General features: G+C 40.1%; 4 protein-coding genes across 4 annotated transcripts; 3 read left to right on the top strand and 1 right to left on the bottom strand.

Moving 5' to 3' along the window:
* The first annotated feature begins 290 nt into the window (after positions 1-290).
* Positions 291-2,754, top strand: LOC140994121 (major histocompatibility complex class I-related gene protein-like). The gene is made up of 4 exons (XM_073463687.1): positions 291-376; positions 664-930; positions 1,332-1,610; positions 2,426-2,754. Exons 1-4 carry the CDS (start codon positions 328-330, stop codon positions 2,752-2,754), a joined length of 924 nt encoding a protein of 307 aa, XP_073319788.1. The 5' UTR covers positions 291-327.
* A 6,500-nt stretch (positions 2,755-9,254) lies between these two features.
* LOC140994120 (major histocompatibility complex class I-related gene protein-like) lies at positions 9,255-13,549 on the top strand. Its single transcript, XM_073463686.1, has 6 exons — positions 9,255-9,372; positions 11,308-11,586; positions 12,480-12,782; positions 12,880-12,981; positions 13,218-13,235; positions 13,401-13,549. The coding sequence occupies exons 1-6, from the start codon at positions 9,255-9,257 to the stop codon at positions 13,448-13,450; spliced, it is 870 nt and encodes a 289-aa protein (XP_073319787.1). The 3' UTR covers positions 13,451-13,549.
* A 2,233-nt stretch (positions 13,550-15,782) lies between these two features.
* Positions 15,783-18,697, bottom strand: tmem238a (transmembrane protein 238a). The gene is made up of 3 exons (XM_073463478.1): positions 18,432-18,697; positions 17,261-17,418; positions 15,783-16,278 (listed from the first exon to the last, which is right to left on the bottom strand). The coding sequence occupies exons 2-3, from the start codon at positions 17,412-17,414 to the stop codon at positions 16,115-16,117; spliced, it is 318 nt and encodes a 105-aa protein (XP_073319579.1). The 5' UTR covers positions 17,415-17,418; positions 18,432-18,697; the 3' UTR covers positions 15,783-16,114.
* An 888-nt stretch (positions 18,698-19,585) lies between these two features.
* Positions 19,586-25,122, top strand: LOC140993901 (coiled-coil domain-containing protein 106-like). Its single transcript, XM_073463462.1, has 7 exons — positions 19,586-19,665; positions 21,073-21,240; positions 21,853-22,044; positions 22,656-22,808; positions 22,925-23,131; positions 23,921-24,081; positions 24,191-25,122. Exons 1-7 carry the CDS (start codon positions 19,626-19,628, stop codon positions 24,344-24,346), a joined length of 1,077 nt encoding a protein of 358 aa, XP_073319563.1. The 5' UTR covers positions 19,586-19,625; the 3' UTR covers positions 24,347-25,122.
* Positions 25,123-26,075: the final 953 nt, after the last annotated feature.

Genomic DNA, 26,075 nt, shown 5'->3' with positions numbered 1-26,075 from the left:
ATAAATACTTTTTTAGAGTAACTGACAAAACAAAATCTTCAGTCAGACTCAATCTCTGACTCGAAGCTGTTTTGATCTGTTTTTTGTTTTTTTTAAATGACCATTGTTTTAAAAAAGAAGGAAGTGAGAGAGTTCACTAGAAAAGCTGATGACACTGTTAACACTTTACTGTATGTGAGGGGTGTTGGTGAGGACTGGATCACTTGTAGGCGGTCTGGACTATTTTTGTTCTCAGGACAGAAACACTCACTTCCCTCTGCCAGGACAAACAACAGTAAACAGTTGATCCAGCTCGGTCCTTCACTCACTTGTCTTCATCAAATTAAGATGAGATCGTTATTGTTGTTGCTTCTCTTCTGTCACGTTTCATCACCAGGTAAGATCACATTTTAAATCTTTAAACTCTTTAAACTTCACAGTCCACTCGACTCTTTTGCTCCAAGTTTAGTTTCACTTCTGTTTCAACTTGATCAGACTGTTTTAACTGAATCATACTGATTTCATCATATATCTGAGTATGTATTCATACTGAATGGAGGCTGTTTGTCCTGCACATTACATTTAAAACTTTTGCATTTTGTTCCTTCACAGCAAACACACACACTTCATATCATATATATTCATGATTAGTGTTATTTATAAGCTCCTTTGTTTGTCCTGCAGTGCTACACTCACTGAAGTTTTTCTTAACTGCATCAACTGGAATCCCAAACCTCCCAGAACTTGTGGCAACAGCAGAAGTTGATGAACTTCTGGTGGGGTCCTGTTATAGCAACAAAAGGCTGGAAGTAAAACAGGACATTGTTAAATCATTCCTCACAATGTATCCTGAGCAGTTGGAGTGGTACAGACAACAGTGTTACCACGTTTTGCCAAACTACGTCAAAGACTTGAATAACCTTTTGATGCGTCTCTTCAACCAACATGGAGGTACAGTATGTAACATGTTATAGCCTGTTTAACGTTTTACTGTTCTGCATCTTAGTTGTAAAGTGACCCAGGGCCTCAAGATACCAATCAGTTCAAACTCTAACATCATTTTACACATAACCTGAAATAGAGATTCATGTAAAGCAAACCATCATATCGGTTTGTCTTCAGTGGTCCAGCCACTACCTGTCATTCATCATGTCAACATTAATCAGCTGCTAGTTAGACTTGTTGCTGAAGCTGTTAAACACAAACTACTGATAATAATCTGATGATTCATGAACGCACATGACTAAAAAAATAGCAGTCGTCACACAATGTACAATGTTTTTAAGATCATCTTTCCACTGAATGTTTCATCTGTGAATCAGTGTTAATTACAGTCTCTGTCTCTGTCTCAGGTGTCCATGTTGGACAGATGGTGGTAGGCTGTGAGTGGGATGATGAGACTGGAGAGGTCAAAGGTTTCGTTCAGTTTGGTTATGATGGAGAAGACCTCATGGAATTGGATCTGAATACACTGACATGGATCGCTCTAAGACCTGAGGCTGTCCTCGCCAAACTTTTATTGGACGCCAATAAAGAATTAGGAAAAGACTTTGAGTCTACTTTAACTCAGATTTTTCCAGAGCAGCTGAAGAAGTTTGTGGACTATGGGAGGAGCGTTCTGCTGAGAACAGGTAGAATCACCTGACCTGATGTATTTTATTAGACACAATGATCTTCATATAGGCTGCTCAGACTGAACTGTCATTGTATTATTAATCCAACCTGTCTGACATCACCTTTTTTTGTGGTGGTTACATTTGTTTTAGTCCTGACCAATCACAGACATCTTTGGGTGACATTATTCACCATCAAAGCTCAGACTGTGATGCCACAGTTAGTTGAATGTGAATCATAGGAACAGACAGACATTGTTCTTCTCTGACTGTAGTGAGTGTCTTTAGTGGTGGTGTAGCTCCCTCCTCTGTCTGTATACAGATCATGTGGAGGCTGTGTAGCAGATGTGTTGTTATGTACCCTGTCATTATTACACTGTGGTCTGGATACATAGATCACATTACTTGGCCACCATCAACACTGTCCTTCTGCTTTTTTAAAATCAGTATTTAGTCGGCCGACGCTATTACAAACTGTCACAAGCACATGGACGACATGATTCACATCATGCTGCTGGTTTCACACTATTCCCCTGATCAACAGTTTGCAGCAGTGATGTGCCAAGAAACATAGTATTGTAACAAAATAGTCAGCGCAGACGAAGCCTGCTAGCAATTAAAAAAGGATGTATATGATGCATCATTTTTAATATTTAAAAAGGTTTGCAGATGTTTCTTGAGGAACAAAATGTATCCAATACATTTGTTCAACATTTGCTTGGAAGCACTTTCACACCTTCTGTTATTGATTCCAAATTTAATTTCTTCATCTTTCTTTTACCTTGTTTCTTTTCCTCTCTCTCCTCTTTAATCTCTCTCTCTTTACTCTCCAGAGCTTCCCTCAGTGTCTCTCCTCCAGAAGACTCCCTCCTCTCCAGTCAGCTGCCACGCTACAGGTTTCTACCCTCACAGAGCCTCACTCGTCTGGAGGAAAGATGGAGAGGAGCTTCATGAGGAGGTGGACCACGGAGAGATCCTCCCCAACCACGATGGAACCTTCCAGATGAGTGTTGACCTGAACCTTTCATCAGTCACACCTGAAGACTGGACGAGGTACGACTGTGTGTTTCAGCTCTCTGGTGTGAAGGAGGACATCATCACCAAACTGGAGAAAGATCGGATCAGGAGCAACTGGGGTAAGAGTGAGATCAGAGGGTGCTGAAGGGGAGTGCATGGGAATTCATGTTGAAAAAAACAAAAACAGTAACAATAAACTATTATTGTATTCAACAGTGAAGCCCAGTGACATGACCGTCCTCGTCACTGCTGCAGTGGTTGTTCTTGCTCTCATTCTCATCGGTGCTGCTGGATTCATCGTTTACAAGAAGAAGAAAGGTGAGAGAGAAAAAGGAAAGATTTCACTACTTTGATTTCAGTTTTTGAGTTGATTTTTTTATTCAGGTTGCAAAATTAAAACCAGCATCAGAGAAAGTAAATACAGTCAGCACTAAACAGACTGAGTATAAACAGATACTCAGTTTGAGTGAGTAGAAGAGAGGAATAAAGTGACTAAAGATAATCTGGCATTTACAACTGTGACTGAAATGATTTGTCTTTTGTTTTGATTTCAGCCATTCGCCCTCCATCTTGTAAGTAAAACTTACTTTGGTTCTATTTCAGCTGATCTGACTCACACTTCATGTTTTAGATTAACAAATGTTTCACATTATTGTGCAGATGAACCTTTTCAACACTGTTTCCTGTATTTATTGTTTCTAAAAGTTCAATATGGGATGTTTGTTTCTGACCTGCAGCTCCTGACAACAGCACAGAGCTCTCTGAGCGAGTGAATCCAGAGACCTGAATGACAAACACACTCAGTGACTCTCCTGGTGTCACTTTATTTAGCTTTACAGTACTAAAAGACAGTAAAAGATGGCTTCTTGCACTATTAGTACAGTTATATAAAAAGAGCTGATTGAAGAGGTGGGACTGTTCTATGTTCTATGACTCTGATTGGTTGTTTTATTAATTGTCGTTTTCTGTTGAATTCATATTCAAAAACAATCAGGGGACATCGTATGACCAGACTTTAGTTACAAACTATTCTAACTCTAACTTTACAACTTGTATTAACTTTTTACTAATAGAGATTTAATTTAATCACAAAAGTTGTGTTCATCTGTGAAGATTATATTGACGAACAAAACATTTAAGAATCATAAACTTGTGTTTGATACAGATTTCTTTTTGGCGATATTCCAAAATTAAATTAAAAAAACTCATAGACTTCTTGTGGAGGGAACCAGGTCGATGCTTACTTCAGGGTTAACCTCCAAAAATTTGTTATTGCTGCACCACTCTATAGATGGAGAATGTAGAGTTTGGTCTCTGGAGTCATGCTCTGCAGGAAGTGAAGAAGTGAAGTCTGAACAAGTGAGTCTTGAGTCTTTTGCTGAAGATAGCGAGTGACTCTGCTGTCCTGACATTGGTCGGGAGTTTGTTTCACCACTGAGGCGCCAGAACAGAGAAAAGTCGTGACTTCGCTGAGCGACCTTTGTCAGCTCTCAGCAATGGCGGTACCAGCCGACCAACAGATGTAGTGGAGCAAAGTGCTGGCGCTGGGGCGTGTGGTCTGACCAGCGTTTGGAGGTAGATGGGTGCAGTTCTGTTGACGGCCTTGAAGGCCAGTACCATCATCTTGAATCTAACCCTGCAACAGGAAGCCAGTGGAGGTCACGGAGGAGGGGGGCACATGGGAGAATTTGGGTAGATTGAAAACAAGGCGTGCTGCAGCGTTCTGGATATGCTGCAGCGGTTGCGTCACAGAGGCTGGGAGTCCAGCCAAGAGTAGGTTGCAGTAGTCCAGGTGGAAGATGACCAGCGCTTGGACCAGGAGTTGCGTTGCGTCCTTTGTGAGGAAAGACCGGATCCTGCGGATGTTGTAGAGGGCAAATCTGCATGATCGGGCCACAGCAGTGATGTTGGGGTTGTAGGATAGTCTGTCGTCGAGGATTACACCCAGGTTCCTCTCAGTCGATGAAGGCGATACTGTGACGTCCTCGACAGTGACTGACAGGTCCATGCGAGGGCAGTCTTTCCCCAGGATGAAGAGGAGTTCAGTTTTATGAAGGTTGAGCTTGAGGTTATGAGCAGTTGTCCAAGCGGAGATGTCTGCCAGACATTCTGAGATACGCGTTGCAACGTGGGTGTCTGAGGATGGGGAAAGAGAGGAACAGTTGGGTGTCGTCTGCATAACAGTGGTAAGAGAATCCATGTGATGTGATTGCAAAGCCTAGTGATCTAGTGTATAGTGAAAACAGAAGTGGTCCTAGTACTGAGCCTTGAGGGACACCAGTTTCCAGAAAGCAGGGTTTGGACAAGGAGCCATTGCATATGACCAGAAAGGTGCGATTTGTCAGGTATGATGTGAACCAGGTGAGAGCAGAGTCAGCGATGCCAAGTTCAGCCAGAGTGGAGAGGAGGATTTGGTGGTTGACTGTCAAATGCAGAAGATAAGTCAAGGAGAATGAGGGCTGACGAGTGGGACGAGGCTTTGGTGGCACTGAGCGACTCGGTCACTGTGAGGAGGGCCGTCTCAGTGGAGTGGGCAGTCCTGAAGCCCGACTGATTGGGGTCAAGGAGGTCGTTTTGTGAAAGATAGGAGGACAGTTGGTTGTAGACTGCGCGTTCCAGGGTTTTAGAGAGGAATGAAAGAAGAGATACGGGTCTGTAGTTTCGGATGTCAGCTGAGTCTAGGGTGGGTTTCTTTAGGAGTGGCTTTACTGTAGCTGTCTTGAAAGGAGCTGGAATAAAGCCTGAAGTGATGGAGGAGTTGATCAGGGTGGTGAGGAATGGCAAGATGTCATGTGAGATGTCTTGGGAAAGAGAGGTGGGAGATGTATATCCACAAATTTACAACTATGAACTTATGAGACTAAACATGTAAATTCCTTTACAGTGATGAACATGAATGAATGTTAAACTCAAATGTATTGTTCTTTCTTTTTGTGCTGATGTTTCTCTTTTCAATAAAATCCTCACATTTTAAAAAGTTTGGTCCACATGCTCATTTGTGACGACACTTCAATATATTACCTGAACATTCAGTATTCTCACAGAGGATTTGAATGAGGAGATTGATATCAATGTTCACTCTGAGCAGAGTTAACTCCCAGACAAGGTTAGCTTAGCTTAGCATGGACACTGAAGTTAGAGATTAAACAGAGAGCCAGTATCTCTGTTAAAGGAGCCTTCTGACAACTAAAAAGCTGACTGACTGATGTCCCGTAACGCTTCACCTCTGAGGAGGTCATAAGATACGTTTAGAAAGAAAGAGAAACAAACTGAGACTGAGAGACTCAGAGTGAGATACATGTTGAAACATGTTTATTCACAGTAGTGATTTGAGCTGACGGTTAACACAAATTAAATGTACAAGCAACATACAACAATAATAGAAATGACTTAAATACAGAGGTACCCTGAGAGAAAATGATTAAATGTTACTATATAATACTGTTTATATGGGTTTATTACATTTATTTCAGCTGGTAAAGTGTTCTGATGTGGGCCTTTAAATGTATTGCTGCTGTTAATATTTGTATGGTTAATGTGGCGAATGACACCAGAATGTCCTATATTTTGAAAGGCCTTTGAACACCTCAGGTTTGTGTTACTCGGGTTCTCATTTGTTTGGGCAGCTGTCAATCATTTTCTCTGTTATTGGGGATTAACCTGTTGGATTGTTAGAGGGGCGGGACTGTTTTACCCCTGTCTAAACCTCTCATCCCCGCTGGTGGGAGCTAAAGACACAGTGAGGGAAGGAAGGAGGCGTGTTATGCAAATAGAAAACACCTCCTCCATTCATTCACTCTGTTACGGCCTCCATTTATAGAAGTCAAATTAAAGCTCAAAAAGGGGTTGGAGGATACAATATTTAAACGACACCAGACACAAGGTTAACAGTTTACTCAGAGGTTTTATTAAATCATTTAATTATTCCCAATATAATAACTGAACCACCGGTAAGCTCCGGCCCAAACTAACACAATAAACTAAAATAACAAAACCCCATCACCTAAACATGCATGGAGGTTGAGAAACCAACCTGTTTGAGGAGAGGAGAAAACACTTGTCACAAGTGTGTGTGTGTGTGTGTGTGTGTGTGTGTGTGTGTGTGTGTGTGTGTGTGTGTGTGTGTGTGTGTCTGTCCATGCTCACCTGTCCCTGCACTCCCTGCCCTCTTATCACATCCCCCACTCCAGCCAATCACTGATCACACTCAGGTGTGCTCAGGTAGAGAGGGAGGGGGGAATGAAAATCAGGTAGAGAGAACAGAACACACACACAACAGAGGCACATGTAACACACACCATGAAGACTCAACTCCACTGACTCAACTCAGCTGTTAAGTGGATGAAACTTACTTCTCATCAGAACACGAAGATCTTCATTCTCTTGCTTCTCTCGAGCCACTTTGCATCTTCAGGTGAGATAACTTTCCTTGAATTACTTCCTGAAAGCAGTTTATGAAACACAGAACAGTTCACCAGTAAACAGTCTGCCTAAAGCCTGTATTACTGTGCTGTGTTACTGGAGGCTGTATGTTGTAAGTGTGGGGTAAAACATTGGAGACAGATGACTTCAGAAGCCGTAGGTGGTTCAGGTAGATGTGGACTTTGTGTTTTTTTATGGCGTGCAGGAAGAAGAAAAGCTTGTTTATGATGAGGCAGTTATAGAAGATGAATAATTTTATTGCCCTGTCACAGGATCAGAACAACTGTCATAAACAGTAGAGGACTGAAAAACAGTCCTTGAGAAACTTTATTGAAAATCATTGCACAATAGCAAACATACAGTATGAAAGGACAAACCACAGTTCATTTTATAACTTTCAAACTCAGTGTGTCTCACTTCACCAAATGTTGGTGGTGGACACTGGTTTGTGACCTCTATATGCCACAAAATAATGCCACGATATTTGTAGGTTGTTTTACTACACAATATATATCTTGATATTATAAAAAATGTCCTCAAGACATTAATGCTATGACTGGATAACAAAATTAAGTATCACAATATTTTTAATTATATTCCTTTATCAATATTGCAACAATTTTAGAAGAACAGATTTCTAATCAATAATCGGTAATGTGGATACAATGATGACGTGGGTAAAGACAAGTATTTACTCTTTTGTTCTTTAGTATTAGAACAAGTAGAACAGTCTGGTAAGTTCAGAAAATGTAATGTCGTCTTTACAACCAGGAAAAAAACAAACATATTGTTGAAATTCAGTGGGAATATTAATCGATTATCGATTATCAATAAAGTTTTTAATGTTAATCAATGAATGTTTTTACTATTCATTAATAATCACCGGAGCACCACCCTGGAATCAGGGATCAACAATCAATTGATATGCTTTTAGTCTCAATGTAAAAGTAATAAAGAATATTCTCACAAAAAGAAAAGAAACACAGTCTCTGTTTCGTCCAGCGATAAAAGAACTGTAGCTTAGGTCAAGCAAATTGAAACGTCTCACCGACTTCACACCCTTTTGGCAACTGCTGAATAAAAACCGGAGAAATGCGATGGGCAGCGGGGCTCCCTGACCTTTATGCCCTGAGTGACGTCAGGGTCATCTGGCCGGACTTTTATGGCCTGCGGCAACTTTGGCCCAATCAGGAGTGGATTAAATTTTGGGGACGGACTGTACCTCGAAGTACAGTTTGCGAGACCTTTGGGCGTTGGCCCAGTTCCTTTGTTCTTGAAAACTCATGCTGGTTTAGGAGTGCCTCGTAGTAAGGCTTCTGGGTTTCCTTACAGGCCTCTCCTTTGTCTGCAATATCTGATGAAGGCCCAACATCATGCTGTAACAATATCCAAAATCTAAGATGACATAGTCTCATATCATAGCAGCAGTATAATATCAATATATTGCAGCTGTGGCGAGGGGCACTAATGGGTGGAAATCCAGGGGGAAGCCAAACAACGCCACCTGGGGGTTTGCAACCCCAAGAAATATTTGAACCTCTGATATTTGGTTGGAAATAGTAAAGGACACCGGCTTGTTACTGAATAGGCAGAGATGTGAGTTATAAAGTAAATTAAAAGGTTTTATTTTACACAATAATCAACGTAAACATGCAGGGGTTGGAACTGCTGAGTGAGAAAAAGAAAGGATTAATGAGCAAATGAAAAACTCTTAAAATCAGTAAGGTGAATAGAATTACTTTATTACAATTATCTTTTAAAAAAGGCCTCAATATGAAATATTAAAGAATTAGTATAATTGTATTAAAATTTGTTCCAACCACGACTATGCAAAAGGAAAACTAAGCTGAGGCCATATGGGGAGAGGCAGACTACACAGAGGCAGTGTCCAGGGGTGCTACCACTACTCACCGTCAGTGCAGTGTAGGAACACATCTCAATGCGTTTCATGCCTCTCCTTTATAAATTGAGGCCTTGTTCTCTGCAAGGTAAACATTCCTTTTAGCATAAAGCTGACCCTGTGACTCCTTGTACCAGGAGGCTCCATCCAGTCTCCGATTACCTCTATCTGGACAAAGGAACTTTATTTTCTTAAGAATAAAGACATCACTTTGGACACTTCACTGACACTATTTCCTCCACCCATCTCTAGAGGCCCTCATAAGTTGTGAAACTGAATTTACCACTGCTCCCCCGGGGACAGTCACACCTTTCCTTTAAGGAATGGCAGAAAGTGACAGAAGCTTTAAGCGCTGTGAGTTCAGAGCTGCAGACTTTGGAAGAGTTTTAAAAAAGCGGTCTGATTTCAAGCGAGAGGTCAAGAGGAGCATCTCTGCACACAGTGAGTGTACGAGATCCTGGAGGAGGAGAGGGGATCTCTGCGCTCCCTCCGCCTGATGAGGGGTCATCATCATCATCATGGACCAGAACATCAGTACGTCCCTGAAGAAAACTCGCTCTCACCTAAATTGTGCATTGGCAATGTCCTCTAGCAACGCCAAAGCAGCTGTTGTATCATGTGGCACAGCCATTACGCACGGCTACAGCCCTTAGTGCCGTTTAAAGGACCTGATAATAGGTCACACCTGGAGGTATTCTTACTACCCAACTATACAGGAATGACTTTGTCATATTTTTACATTAAACATATATTTAAGAGAACCATGGGAATGAGTAAAATATCATTAGATCTAATACAATAATCATCACTTGAATAATTTTCACTTGACACAAGCTTCCCTTAAACATGATTTGTGCGAAATTGAGGAGTCTCTAATATATTGACAGGATGCTATGTTTCTGCCATGAATTTATATTTTTCTGTATCTTTATCATCATGGTTAATGAGTAAAATTAGACAATTATTGATGTATGGTTCATTCAAGAAGGTGATTTATAACTAAGTCACTTTAAAAATGGTACCAGCATGAATGTAAGTCTTACCATCAAGTGTCGCTCACTTGAAGTCAAAGACAGACTCAGACAAAACAAATTCTTTCAGTCTTTTTGTTTTGTTTTATCACTATAGTTGTTTGAATAACGAAGTGAGGGAGTTCACTGGAAAGTTGATCAGGTCTGTTTGAAGATAAGGCATTTTCTCAGTTAATATTTATTCACTGTTAACACATACAGTGAGGGGTGTTGGTGAGGACTGGATCACTTTTAGGCGGTCTGGACTATTTTTTTTCTCAGAACAGAAACACTGTCACTTCCCCTTTGCCAGGATAAACAACAGTAAACACCTGATCCAGCTCGGTCCTTCACTCACTCGTCTTCATCAAATCAAGATGAGAACGTTACTGTTGTTGCTTCTCTTCTGTCACGTTTCATCACCAGGTAAGATCACATTTTAAATCTTTAAACTCTTTAAACTTCACAGTCCACTCGACTATTTTGATCAGACTGTTTTAACTGAATCATACTGATATCATCATATTTCTGAGTGTGTATTCATACTGAATGGAGGCTGTTTGTCCTGCACATTACATTTAAAACTTTTGCATTGTGTTCCTTCGGAGCAAACACACACACTAAATATCATATTTATATTTTCACTTAGCATCATATTTATATTAGTGTTACTTATAAGCTCCTTTGTTTGTCCTGCAGTGCCACACTCACTGAAATATTTCACAACTGCATCAACTGGAATCCCAAACCTCCCAGAGGTTGTGACAACAGTAGAAATTGATGAACTTCTGATCGGGTCCTGTGACAGCAACAAAAGGCTGGAAGTAAAACTGAACATTGCCAAATTATTCGTCTCAAACAATCCTGAGCGGTTGGAGTGGTACAGACAAAGATGTTTCCACTTTTTGCCAAACTTCTTCAAAAACTTGACGAACAGTTTGATGAGTCTCTACAACCAACATGGAGGTACAGTATGTAACATGTTACAGCCTGTTTTACTTTTACTGTTCTGCATCTTAGTTGTAAAGTGACCCAGGGCCTCAAGATACCAATCAGTTCAAACTCTGACATCATTTTACACATAACCTGAAATAGAGATTCATGTAAAGCAAACCATCATATCAGTTTGTCTTCAGTGGTCCAGCCACTACCTGTCATTCATCATGTCAACATTAACCAGCTGCTAGTTAGACTTGTTGCTGAAGCTGTTAAACACAAACTACTGATAATAATCTGATGATTCATGAACGCACACGACTAAAAAAATAGCAGTCGTCACACAATGTACAATGTTTTTAAGATCATCTTTCCACTGAATGTTTCATCTGTGAATCAGTGTTAATTACAGTCTCTGTCTCTGTCTCAGGTCTCCATGTTTTACAAGAGACAGGAGGCTGTGAGTGGGATGATGAGACTGGAGAGGTCAAAGGTTTCATTCAGTTTGGTTATGATGGAGAAGACTTCTTGGCATTGGATCCGAAAACATTTACTTGGATCGCTCTGAGACCTGAGGCTGACATCGCCAAACCGATATGGGAAGCTGATAAAGATTTAATCAGAGAATATAAGACTGATTTGACTCAGATTTATCCAGAGTGGTTGAAGAAGTTTGTGGACTATGGGGGGAGCTTTCTGCTGAGAACAGGTAGAATCACCTGACCTGATGTAGTTTATTAGACACAATGATCTTCATATAGGCTGCTCAGACTGAACTGTCATTGTATTATTAATCCAACCTGTCTGACATCACCTTTTTTTGTAGTGGTTACATTTGTTTTAGTCCTGACCAATCACAGACATCTTTGGGTGACATTACTCACCATCAAAGCTCAGACTGTGATGCCACAGTTAGTTTAAGAAAAGTGATTTTACAGTTTCAGTGTTTCAAAATAGAAATATTTCCCCTGAACATTGACACTGTGATTGACGACCTTACTGTGAATCATAAGAACAGACAGACATTGTTCTTCTCTGACTGTAGTGAGTGTCTTTAGTGGTGGTGTAGCTCCCTCCTCTGTCTGTATACAGATCATGTGGAGGCTGTGTAGCAGATGTGTTGTTATGTACCCTGTCATTATTACACTGTGGTCTGGATACATGGATCACATTACTTGGCCACCATCAACACTGTCCTTCTGCTTTTTTAAAATCAGTATTTAGTCGACCGACACTATTACAAACTGTCACAAGCACATGGACGACGTGATTCACATCATGCTGCTGATTTCACACTATTCCCTGATCAACAGTTTGCAGCAGTGATGTGCCAAGAAACGTAGTATTGTAACAAAATAGTCAGTGCAGACGAAGCCTGCTAGCAAGTAAAAAAGGATGTATATGATGCATCATTTTTAATATTTTAAAAGGTTTGCAGATGTTTCTTGAGGAACAAAATGTATCCAATACATTTGTTCAACATTTGCTTGGAAGCACTTTCACACCTTCTGTTATTGATTCCAAATTTAATTTCTTCATCTTTCTTTTACCTTGTTTCTTTTCCTCTCTCTCCTCTTTAATCTCTCTCTCTTTACTCTCCAGAGCTTCCCTCAGTGTCTCTCCTCCAGAAGACTCCCTCCTCTCCAGTCAGCTGCCACGCTACAGGTTTCTGCCCTCACAGAGCCTCACTCGTCTGGAGGAAAGATGGAGAGGAGCTTCATGAGGAGGTGGACCACGGAGAGATCCTCCCCAACCACGATGGAACCTTCCAGATGAGTGTTGACCTGAACCTTTCATCAGTCACACCTGAAGACTGGACGAGGTACGACTGTGTGTTTCAGTTCTCTGGTGTGAAGGAGGACATCATCACCAGACTGGAGAAAGATCGGATCAGGACCAACGAAGGTAAGAGTGAGATCAGAGGGTGCTGAAGGGGAGTGCATGGGAATTCATGTTGAAAAAAACAAAAACAGTAATAATAAACTATTATTGTATTCAACAGTGAAGCCCAGTTACATGACCGTCCCCGTCACTGCTGCAGTGGTTGTTCTTGCTCTCATTCTCATCGGTGCTGCTGGACTCATCGTTTACAAAAAGAAGAAAGGTGAGAGAGAAAAAGGAAAGATTTCACTACTTTCATTTCAGTCTTTGAGTTGATTTTTTTATTCAGGTTGCGAAATTAAAACAAGCATCAGAGAAAGTAAATACAGTCAGCACTAAACAGACTGAGTATAAACAGATACTCAGTTTGAGTGAGTAGAAGAGAGGAATAAAGTGACTAAAGATAATCTGGCATTTACAACTGTGACTGAAATGATTTGTCTTTTGTTTTGATTTCAGCCATTAGCCCTCCATCTTGTAAGTAAAACTTACTTTGGTTCTATTTCAGCTGATCTGACTCACACTTCATGTTTTAGATTAAAACATGTTTCACATTATTGTGCAGATGAACCTTTTCAACACTGTTTCCTGTATTTATAGTTTCTAAAAGTTCAATATGGGATGTTTGTTTCTGACCTGCAGCTCCTGACAACAGCACAGAGCTCTCTGAGCAGCTGAATCCAGAGACCTGAATGACAAACACACTCAGTGACTCTCCTGGTGTCACTTTATTTAGCTTTGCAGAACTAAAAGACAGTAAAAGATGGCTTCTTGCACTATAAGTACAGTTATATAAAAGGAGCCTATTGAAAAGGTGGGACTGTTCTATGTTCTATGACTCTGATTGGTTGTTTTATTAATTGTTTTCTGTTGAATTCATACTCAAAACAATCAGGGGACAGCGTATGACCAGACTTTAGTTACAAACTATTCTAACTCTAACTTTACAACATTGATCAGTTTATAGAAAACGTGTATAGTAATTCCGTTCCAGGGTTTTAGAGAGGAATGAAAGAAGAGATACAGGTCTGTAGTTTCAGATGTCAGCTGAGTCTAGGGTGGGTTTCTTTAGGAGTGGCTTTACTGTAGCTGTCTTGAAAGGAGCTGGAATAAAGTCTGAAGTGAGGGAGGAGTTGATCAGGGTGGTGAGGAATGGCAAGATGTCGTGTGAGATGTTTTGGAGAAGAGAGGAGGGAGATGTATATCCACAAATTTACAACTATGAACTTTTGAGACTAAACATGTAAATTCCTTTACATTGATGAACATGAATGAATGTTAAACTCAAATGTGTTGTTCTTTCTTTTTGTGCTGATGTTTGTCTTTTCAATAAAATCCTGACATTTTAAAAAGTTTGGTCCACATGCTCATTTGTGACGACACTTGAATATATTACCTGAACATTCAGTATTCTCACAGAGGATTTGAATGAGGAGATTGATATCAATGTTAACTCTGAGCAGAGTTAGCTCCCAGACAAGGTTAGCTTAGCTTAGCATGGACACTGAAGTTAGAGATTAAACAGAGAGCCAGTATCTCTGTTAAAGGAGCCTTCTGACAACTAAAAAGCTGACTGACTGATGTCCTGTAACGCTTCACCTCTGAGGAGGTCATAAGATACGTTTAGAAAGAAAGAGAAACAAACTGAGACTGAGAGACTGAGAGTGAGATACATGTTGAAACATGTTTATTCACAGTAGTGATTTGACCCTAGCCCTGAGAGAAAATGATTAAATGTTACTATATAATACTCTAAATATTCAATATCACCTGTTTCTGTGATTCCTGACTGTTTTACTGCCATTTATGTATTATTGAACAACAGCTTAACTGCTGAAGAACGCTCCTGTGAACATCTGTGGTCACTGTGTGGTGAAGGCAGAACCAGAAAAATGCCACCAAACTGGACACTCACTCTCACATCAGCTTGATATTCTGTCCATCATGTCCTCTTCTGTCCTGTTTTATAAAACTTTTCTGGCGGCCATCTAAATCGAACTCCAAAATGCAAGTCCACGAGCCACTGCTGCACCATGGGCCTGTGTTGTGTCAGCAGGTGAAAGACGATGACTTTCTTGGTTCATTTTTCCAAAACGCAAACAAAGAACAAAGGAATCCTGCTTGTGTCATCGGCCCACTCAGGTGCATCATGGTCCTGCCCAACTAGACGAGGCTAAACATGCTGAAGAAGCAAATAATTAAACACATAACTGGTAAAAGGAAATGCTTTCAAACTTGAATCTAAATAAATCAAAGAATAATCAAACAAAAACTAAAAACTAAAAACGAACAACAAACTAAAAGCTCCAAAAGTGTTGACGACTTAACGTTGTCAACATTTAATTACCCTACAGGGACTAAATTATTATTTATTTACTTATGTTCACATTAACGTTTTTCTAACCACTGAGTTTTGTGGTTTTACAGCTACTCTGCATTTATTCAGCCTAGTGTATAAACTGTTCACATATTCAGCGGTTTTAAAACATATACTTAGTAGCTCTTTATTCAGAGATGAGTGGCTTAATTATTCCAGAGTTTTAGGAAACGACCCTTAAATTTAATCCACGGTATTTTGCAGCAACAGGCATCTGGTAAAGGATTTATTTCTCCAAAAATAATCACCAGAACTGAGTTTGGTTTATAAGTAAACGAAGCAATACAGTTATATTAGAGAAGGAGCTACAGAATTACTCAGCAACAGGAATATGTAGTTTATCCTCAAGCGCAAAAAAAGGGAACTTAAGTTAGTTTAGGCATAAAAAAAAACACCTGTCAGTTAAGATCTTTCTCTTCTGATTGTAGTGTCTCCCCACCAAAGCTACACAGTGCACCTTTAAATCATGCAGAGTTTTTGAGCACATTAAAGCCCTCAAAATGAGAATGTTATTGCAAATCCTTGCATGACAACGGGCCGTTTCTTTTCCTTGAGCCCCCGTCACCACAAAATGGCTGTGCACGTCCCCGTAATGGAAGAGAAAATTCTTTTTTTTGGAGAAATCACATTTGTATAATGTATAAAAAGGCTTTTATTGAAATCCGATATGAGACCACTGTTTACTGAAGGACAGTCACATCTTAAACACACAACAAAAAATAAAAACATACTAATCACAATAAAGCATCAGAATGACTGTAACAGCTGCTCTCAGAGTTAAAATAAGTGTTAACGAGCTCTGTAATCCAACAGTGAACACTGTTACAGAGGTGAACATCTACAACTGAAATGTTTCGTCTAACACTGTTCAGTGTGCGTCCGTAGTAAAAGTGAAGAGGTCAGTTCAGTCTCATATTAATACTGACTAACAGCATGACCGGTACTTTTAAACTGAAAAGCCAGACGTCCTCCTGCCGGCTCAGAATTGGCTCCTGTACGTGCGGATCTTGCGGCTGAGGTTGCGAGCCAGGCGGTCGACGGCGCTGCCGATGTGTCCCAGCTCCTTCTTGGACGTGAGGCCATCGATGTTTCCGCTGTACCACAACACCCACCCAGCCAGAGACATGAGCACGAACAGGGCGCCTGCAGGGAGGACAGTCGTCAGTGACATGCAAACACGATGACGTACCATTATGAGGATGTATTTAACTTATTCTGCTATTTCTGTTGTTTGTATCTGTGATTTTATCTTTGATGTTTTCTCTTTCATGCTTTTCTTTAATCATGATGTGTCATAAGTGTTGTCTTTTCCTGGTTTTAAAGGCTGTTTTACAGTAAAATAACTCTTCTACTTGTTCTAATACTTGTCTTTATTCTCTTAATCGTTACATCCACATTACTGGTGCTTATTCATCAAAGCACCAACAGTCATCCCAACAATATTGTCACAATATGGATCGAGCTGTATCGTCATATTTAACTGCTTTTTGAGGAGATTACAATATAATCGTGATAATCGCCTTAAAAATGTGTCAATATTTTTAGATCTAGTTTCACTTTGCGTGTTTATATCATCCTGTAAATATAATAATAATAAATAAAACAAAATAAACAACAAAGCTGCGTCATAAAGCAGTCGTGCAATGTCTTAGTCAATGGGAATAAAACCAGGAAAATAAAAATATTAAACGCAAAATGTTCTCGTTTGACTTTGATACGATATTCAACATTTATCCTGTGTTTATCCTGTCAGATTACTTTGGATTACTATCACATTATAACATGAAAATCTTATCGTTATATCAAGATATTATTAAAGTTACGTGAAGATACATTCACGTTATTACAACACACAAATTTACCACATTATAACAAGAGACTTCTCTTGTTATAACAACATTTATATGAGGTGTAGATAGATTATCGGGGTCAGATTAATGATAAATAAACAAATTTTAAATTGTGCTACTTTGGCTCGACGACAACGATATCTGATTTGTAACACGTCGCAATTAACAGCCTATGATCTTCTTTCCTACTTTCATCCGCCTTCTCTTTTCTAGTTTTATCCGTTTGTGACTCATCATGTTTACATCAAGTTGAGACCGGGACGGTTGTTTCATACCAGTATAGACCAGCAAGTCTCCGAAGTCCCGTCCTCCGATCTCCAGCGGGGCGAACACTCCCACCAGCAGAGCAGCTCCTCCCAGTAAATCCATCATCACAGCAAAGGCCAGAGCCAGTTTACAGTGGGAGAGGCCGTCACACAGGGCCATCATCAAACTGGGAGAGAGGGAAGAAGAGACGGCTGTTGATGCCTGAACACAAAAACACGCTACATCGAGAAAATGACTCTTTGCGCTGTCAGAACTTTGAGCCGTTCGGTCCATTAAAATTTGAGAAAGTGTAGAAGAGTCGCACGATTGAATCATTTTATCCCCATCAAGTCAGCTCGGAGCCAAACCGGAGGTCAGCACAACACAGAAGATCCAGGTATTTTCATACCTGGGAAGCTTTTGCGGCTTTAAGACGCCACTGAGCAGCTTTCACAGGTACGAACGTGGCTCCGCCTCCAACAATGTGTCCAGATTTAATACAACGACCTCGGTGACGTTTGTGGAGCGAGACGACGCTAATCACCATTCAGTTTTTCTGAAATAATAATAATAATAATAATAATGATAATAATACTGCGGGGAGCACCAAATCGCACAAAATGCCAATTTCTACATGTTGTTGCTTTAAGACAAACACTGCGAGAAGAAAAAAACATTTTAAAAAATCCAGAATTTTCCAAATATCTGCAATAAAAATCACATCTGAGGTTGTACCATGAAGAAACTGGCAGCTTATTTAAAAAAATGATCAGTTTAGTTTCACCTTTTCCTCTGAAAACAGGCTCATAAAGTACAGCTGGTGATGAGAGGAGGAAGGAATTAGGGGATTAGTGAAAGAAAAGCATTTGTGTTAAATATAACAGATGTATCAGGTTAATTAATTAGAGAGAAGAAGAAGAAAAGGAGGAACAAATAAAAGTAGATCTGCAAAATGGACTAAAAGTACTCAATGCAGAGAAATCTATGCTGCGACCCTTTTAATTTAATATATAATATGTGATTATGTCACTAAAGCTGATGTAAAAGCAGGTTTCCCGTTTCAGGTGTGGAGCTCAGCTTCATGAAGAGTCGCTGCAGACCTGACCAGGTGAGACTGAGACAACATTTAAACTTTAAAGTCTTTGATGAAGACAAACAAACGTTTAACTTCGCACCGACAGGAGATTTAAATTCACTCACTTGTTTCCGTTGTTTGTCCGGATGCTTTAAGTCTCGGTCTGTTGTTGATCCTGAAGCTTCTCCGGCGGAGGTTTCTCTACTTCCGCCTTCTTCTCCACCTGCGCACCTTCCTCAGGTGACACGTTTCCGGTCAGAGTTTGGACCAGTTCCACTTCCTCAAACTCCTCCAACCTTCTCAGGTAGAAACATGTCCGTCTGAGGCATCTGAGGTCGGACACGAGTCGCTGTGGAGACAGAAACAGGAAGCTGAAGCAGAAAAAACAGTTTTCGTCGGAGGTGAACGAGCATCACCGTTGTGCGCATGTGCGAACTGACGAAACGCACCTGGGCGTTTTTACTTTTTTATTTTATTTTTGTGATTTTTAGAAAAATCTTTATTTTATCTTTTTTGCTATATTCAAATTTACAAACTGTGAAGCAACAATTAATTAAAGGTAAAAACGAGTGAACAGACATAAAACATTAACACAATAAAATAAAAATAAATATAAAAAACATAAAACGGTGAGAGGAAAACAAAATTATCATTGAAAAAAGTAAAGTAAGTAAGTAAAATATCAACACGGTTATTTATTTATTTATTTTATTAGATTTTTTTTAGAAAAATATAAAAAAGGATCTCGTTTTTTTTAAAAAAAACAAAATAAAAATGTAAAATTACAAAATTTCCAGGGTGAACAGACACTTCTTAACACATGAAAGAAAATATTAAACATTAACACAATAAAATAAAAAATGTATATAAAAACTAAATTAAAAAAAACTTAATTATCATTAAAAAAAGACGACGGGAAATAAAAATAAATAAAAAACAAAGAAAAAGATCAAGATGTCATTTTATTTTTCATAATTCAAATTTACAGTTACAAAATTTCCATTTCCATAAAAAAAACCCACAAAAATATCATTTAAAAAGTTATTATTTATCCATTATATCGCATCATTTCTATTTATTTATTTATTAATAGAAAAATATAAATCTTGTCCCGTCCTACGTCTTCCGGTTCACCTGGTGGCGCTACGCACCGTTCATGTTGCACTGGACGAAGAAGAAACACGAACGTGCGCGCGGTGCACCTGTGGGAGCACTTATAATCAGGTAAGGCAGCAGCCGAGGCTCGTGTCACGCTGTATTACAGAAGTATAACCGGACACAGACGAACCTGCAGGCGAATAATAACGAGTTTCACAGACATGAACCCTCCGAGCAGCAGAGAGGACAACAGCCCGCCAGGTAACAACAGCCCGCCAGGTAACAACAGCCCGCCAGGTAACAACAGCCCGCCAGGTAACAGCAGCCCGACAGGTAACAGCAGCCCGCCAGGTAACAGCAGCCCGACAGGTAACAACAGCCCGACAGGTAACAACGGCCCGACAGGTAACAGCAGCCCGACAGGTAACAACAGCCCGACAGGTAACAACAGCCCGACAGGTAACAGCAGCCCGACAGGTAACAGCAGCCCGACAGGTAACAACAGCCCGACAGGTAACAGCAGCCCGACAGGTAACAGCAGCCCGACAGGTAACAGCAGCCCGACAGGTAACAACAGCCCGACAGGTAACAGCGACGTGTAGACGGCGTGTCCAGCTGCAGGGGTCGGGCTGCTCCATGAGTCCGTTCAGTGCAACAACCAGTGAACGTGGCGTCTGTTTCTAAACTTCACTCTCTGTGTTTGTAGTTTTTCTAACTCGTGATAATAAGAAGATCAATCAAATCACTTCCTGCTTCTGAAAAAGCCTCATAAAAGTCATTATTATTGATTAAAGAATCGATCCTGAAGTCCATCTGGTTTTATATGTTATGACTGTTTTACTGACGCTCTCTTTCCCCATGTCGTTTGTTTTTTATTAATTATTTATAAGCACACTTTAAGTTATAGTTATGTTAACTTTATGAGCAGCCGCTCCTCGTTTACTGTGATAAATGACAAAGAAAAGCAGCAAACTCTCACATGTTTACTCCCTCTGAAGTGTCGTACCTCCCAGCAGCACTTTGAACTCACTGTTTCAACTGATTTCACCATTTACACTCAATTTGTTAAAGGATATAACATATTCACAGCAAACAAGTCTGAATTAAACTAATATAGGCTACTTTTTTTGTCTTTTGTGGTGAAAGTCCCCAGACTCCCTTAATAAAACACTCATTTTGAGACTTGTTGTGTTAGGAAACAGTTAATAAGCTTTGTGAAACGCTGTCTGCAACATATTCTTAACTATTTGGGCCTTGTTGTATATTCGGCTTTAATACGACACATGCTGCATGTTCTTCCTTGTTTAAAATGCATCCTGTGTGCGTCTGTTTCTAAAGTGTGTCGTACCTCCCAGCAGCAGTTTGAACACTGTTTCAACTGTTTGGGCCGACTTGTTGATTCTGCAAACGTTCTGCATGAAGATATTTCTTTCTTTGTGTAAAAAATGTTGTGTTAGCATCAACGAGGGAACAGACGTCCATTCAATGTGTGAGACGAGCTTTCTTTGTGGCGTAAGGTGGCAGAAAGTGAGCCACATTATAGGAAACCACTGTGCTGTCAAAGTTTTCTTTTGCCAGTTTAAATTAGTAGACGACGCCTGAAGAGGTGGTTAATAACAAAGAAGAGTCTTCAGCTCATTTTCTGTTTTTCTTATGTGTGATTATCAGATCACTACATGCCCCAGTCTTCATCCTCATCAGCAGCAGCAGCAGCAGGAGGAGGAGGAGGAGGAGGAGGTTTGTATCTGGATGCCTACGAGGTGTCTTTTCCCCTGGAGGAGAGCATCGAGAGACCCCCCGCCTATCATCTGAACCAGGGCCAGCAGATGATGGACGGTACGTCACATCTACGACACGTGACGACAGCAGTTTCATTATGTAGTTCAGGTCAAAATATAAACATTTGTGACCACATGTCCTTTACATGGATCATGTTTTATTTCACCTTAATTAACTTTTATTTAACGTTTAATTCTCTCCTCCACATTTATTAATTAGTCAGAGTGATTGAGTACATTTGCTTACGTACTGTACTTTACTACAATTTTGAGGTACTTGTACTTCGCTTGAGTTTCTCCATTTTCTGCTACTTTTGGACATTTTGGCGACAGATAGTCACGTCTTACTCCACTGCATTTATTTCATAACTTTAATTACTAGTTACTTTGCAGATTACATGCTGCATCAGAGCCATTTTTTTGTTTTAGCGCCTTTAATTTACTTTAACATTCCCGATTCCAATAATCAAATCGGGATAATAACTCCTCTCCTATGTTTTCAGTTTACTTCAGTTTTCAAGATAAAAGGCTTTTCTTGGCATGACATTTTAAATTTGTTGCCAAAGTACAATTAAAATAATGAGAAAATAAGTAAGGAAATAAAGAAAACAAATAGTCTTAATTAAACTTAAAAACTAGCTGGTATGTTTCCTGATTCCTCCTCCTGCAGAGTCGGTGGTCCAGGAGCCTCCTCACCCTCAGTACAGCCCCTTCATCCTGGTCTCCAACCTGCGAGCTCACCTGTACGTCGCTCTGGAGAAGAACGCCTGGCTGCAGAAGAGCATCGAGGAGCTGGAGGAGGAACGCAACTTCCTGCGCTGCCAGCTGGACCGCTTCATCGTCAGCATGAGGAGTCCGGAGGGTGAGGGTGAAAAGTCCTAATTTATATGATTTGTATGATTTTTATATAGATTTATCCAAAGCAACATGATGCATCATGAAAAGATTTATTGTTATAATACTGGATTAATATCAGCAACGGTGCAATAATAGATAAGAGAGGATGAAATTTAATTTATGTGGGGAAATAATATAAAATATACTGTACAGAGGAGCAAGTTAATGAAATAGATGGTAAACAACATGTGAATCTAAGTACAGAAGATGACAATGAGAAGAGCCAGTGGTGAAGAAAGTATTCAAAGCCTTAATAAAAATAACTTGTATCCAGAGTTTTTAGTGTACAAATGTAATTAAAGCTGTTACAAGGAACTTTTGTTTATTTGTTGATTCTGGCGCCTCCCTGTGGACGAAAGCGGTATGATATCCACCTCTGTCCCTAACATGAAAATCTTGATCTGGTCTGCATGTGCGTTTGTTTTGGAAGTGAGTGAAAGACAGACACAACTTATTTTAAATACTATTCTCTATTTTAAGCACAGCGATGAGGTAATGCATGAATGTTTTTGTGTCCCTTGAGCTCACAGCAGCAGCAGCAGCAGCAGCATTGTTATTATACTTCTATCCACACAGCGACAGAGTGGTGTGCAGACTCCCAGCGAGGTGTGAAGGTCCAGCCTGCCAGCTTACCCGCTCCTCCCTCCCCCATGACCACCAGGTCCGGGATGACCCTCAAACGGCTGCAGGGACCAGGACCTCGGAGCCGCCGCAGCACCGCCATCCCTGGTGAGAAGAGATCTGTGACATGAATCACATAATGTGTGATGCAGAACAATATCACGTTAGGATATTTAACTTTTCTGTTGTTGTTTTCATTTCCGCTCAACTTTTGACCGCTACAGTCAAGCAGGAGTATCATCTGGAGGAGGATAAGTACTACACTGAGGACGAGTACGTGGAGGAAGAAGAAGAGGAGGAGGAGGAGGAAGATGAGGACTCGTCCGTGGAGAAGGGGTCAAAGAAGAAGGGCAGGGGGCGAGCCAACGGAGAGCCGAGGATGAAGATGAGGAGGATCTTCAGGATCACCCACGGGAGGGAGAGACAGAGAGGTCAGCGTCACAACGTCTCAGAATTGAGCAGTTTCTTGAGGGAGTCTGGGGACAAAGAAGTCGCCTATATTAGTTACTGTTTACTGTATTTATAATTTTGACATGTTTATCATCAATATGTTATATTCTAGTGAAAAATGGTGAAATCAGTTGAAACGATGAGTTCAAACAGCTGCTGGGACGTACGATGCACTTCCGAATTTACAAGAAGGCCCAAATAGTTAAGAATATGTTGTAGACAGCGTTTTACAAAGTTTATTAACTGACTTCCAATGCAACAAGTCTCAAAAATTAGTGTTTTATTAAGGGAGTCTGGGGACTTTCTCCACAAATGACAAAAAAGTAGCCTATATTACAGGCTTTTACTGGCACTTTTTATAAAGATAGAAACATCTTCATGATTTGTATTTGATGCGGAATTTACAAGAAGGCACCAGTGATTCAGAATTTGCTGAAGCCGTTTCACAAAGTTTGTTGAGCTTCTCCTCACACAACAACTCTTAAAATCACGTGTTTTGTTGAGGGCTTCTGGTGATATTGTCATTACTAGTTTAATAGTTGAAACAGACAGTCTGGTCTGAGTGATTGGATCTCAAACGCGTCCTCAATGCATCGCTCAGGACACATGTTGATGCCAGATGTGACCAGGCTCGTAGTTTCAACCTGCGTACGTCTGACGGAGAACTAATCATTTAAAAAACTGTACATTTGGCTGAAACACTCAAAAACAGTCAACTTCTGTCGATGCTTCAGTCTCTTTCAGTTTTCTCTCCACTCTCTTTGTTCCAGTTAAAGACCCAGACGGGGTTTTGATTCGTTATAAGAAGATCCTGACCACCTACCAGCGGGTGAGGAGCATGTCCCGAGCCTTCCAGATCCACGGAGTCGACCGAAACACCATGGCCTCCACCTCGCCCATCGCCGAGCTGCTGCTGGTGGCTCCAGAGAAGGTCAAATTTTACATTTTAAATGTAGTTATCATTACAGAGCCAGCAGAGGACATGTGTTTCTCTGTACATGTATCACATATAAGATGTGTACCTCATACCTCGCCTGCAGGTGGCTGAGGTCGGCGAGTTTGAGGCGTCAAAGGAGAAGCTTCTGGATTACGCCCGGCGCTGCTACAAGACCATGGACGACCCGACGCACGCCAAAGTCCAGACCATGAAGAAGACTCACAAGCTGCTGCCGATCTCCTACAGGTTCAGAAACTGAACTACAGGGGCTGCAGGTTTCGACACTGAACATGTTGCACTTTTCAACTTTTATTTTCAGCAGATGTAAGAAAAGAAAGAATGAGAATATTAGATTAACTTAAAAGTGATTTTTGCCAAGAAGCTGCTTGATTTATTTAAATACCTATGATTATGATTGTTTTTGTTTTTTTTTTCATTGTGCAGCTGTTACAGTTTGCAATCTGCAAGATTTTTTGTTTCTGTAGTTCAGTGGTGGTTGAAGTCACTTTAAGTTTTACCTCAGGAATAAACTGCTGTTGCACATTAACTGGAATATTCAGTATATTGTGACTTATAATGTCCTCGAACACAAGTTTTCATTTCAGCTCATTCTGACATCAAAGCAGTCAGTGAGTAAATGAATGATTTTGTGCAGAATATGTTTACTTTTTTATATTTACAGACCTCAGGTGATTATTTCCTTTTTGTTTTTCGTCAAAAAAAGAGAGAAATATTTATTTTTGAACCAGTATTTTGTAGTTAATGATTTTGTAAAATATGTATTATTGAAAAAGAGAATTTGTTTTGTCATATATCTCGTTCCTAAGTTACACTGTGTAGTTCTGAGCTGGTCAGACGGACGTGCTGATGTTTTTGTTTTCTTTTTTGTGTGTTGTTGAAATGTTTGAATTGTCACTTCATGCAACAAAGTAAAAAAAACTTAAAATGTGATTGTTTCTGTCTTTTTCTTTACAGTCGGGACACAATTCATTGAGTTGTTGAAGCTTTCAAATGAGAATATAAGAAATAAAACCACCTACTGGCTGCTGGTTTTACATTTTACAAGTATTTATATGCTCTTTTCAAGAAATGAGACAGATTGTGCTGAAAGATCTTATTTTTAATAGTTGTACTGATGAGTACTGTGAGTTAGTGGCAGCTCTCAGACTACAGCGCCCTCCAGTGGAATAAATAAGTAGTGCACATGTTATGATAAAATGCTGTAAAACAGTGAGATCATAGCTGAAATGATAAATAAATACAACCTGATTCTGATTGATTGATTGATTATGACCTGGGACCCCAAAATACATTCAGCTTCATTATAGCTCTTCAACACACCGTTATGAGGAGGCTTCATCATAATTATACATTTATTCATTGTTTATTTCTGTATGGACAGAAAGACCAAGTCAACATACCAGAGAGAATTTATAGGCTTGGTAGTTTAAAGTGCTTGTCCCTTAATGTGCCTTTATAAAAATACACAAAACCCAACTAACTGAATACCTGCTAATATTTGATTAACAGGTATTCAGGTAATTTGGAAACTGGAAAAATGTGTAATTGTTGCCAAAACCTCACAGATAAAAAAACATAAAAGAAAGATAAATATATTATTTTTCTGTACATTGTGGGTCAACACCTGAACCTATGACTGTACTGATGCAGACAATTTTCTATCAACTCCTCGAGAAAAATATAAAAATATCCTGCTTGATGATTGAAGGTAATGAAGCGTTTAATCCAGAGCAGCATGGTGAGCACCGGCCGGGGGTGAAGGTGGGTCAGTAGAGCAACTGTCAGCACGGTGAACCCTCTAAGGTCTGATCGATAACTCGCTGTTTTCATCAATCACAGTAACGTCCACCTGACAGCCGGAGCACACAGGTCGTCATGATGAGGGTCAGTGGGTGCAGCTTCAAAACCACAACAGTCAATTCAGAATTATGAGGCTTATTTTCTTATGTGACTCGATTATGTCTCAA

This window comes from Pagrus major, chromosome 3 (genome assembly GCF_040436345.1).
Source record: "Pagrus major chromosome 3, Pma_NU_1.0".
NCBI classification, from domain to species: Eukaryota; Metazoa; Chordata; class Actinopteri; order Spariformes; family Sparidae; genus Pagrus; species Pagrus major.
This window is presented reverse-complemented; position numbering and strand designations above follow the sequence as displayed.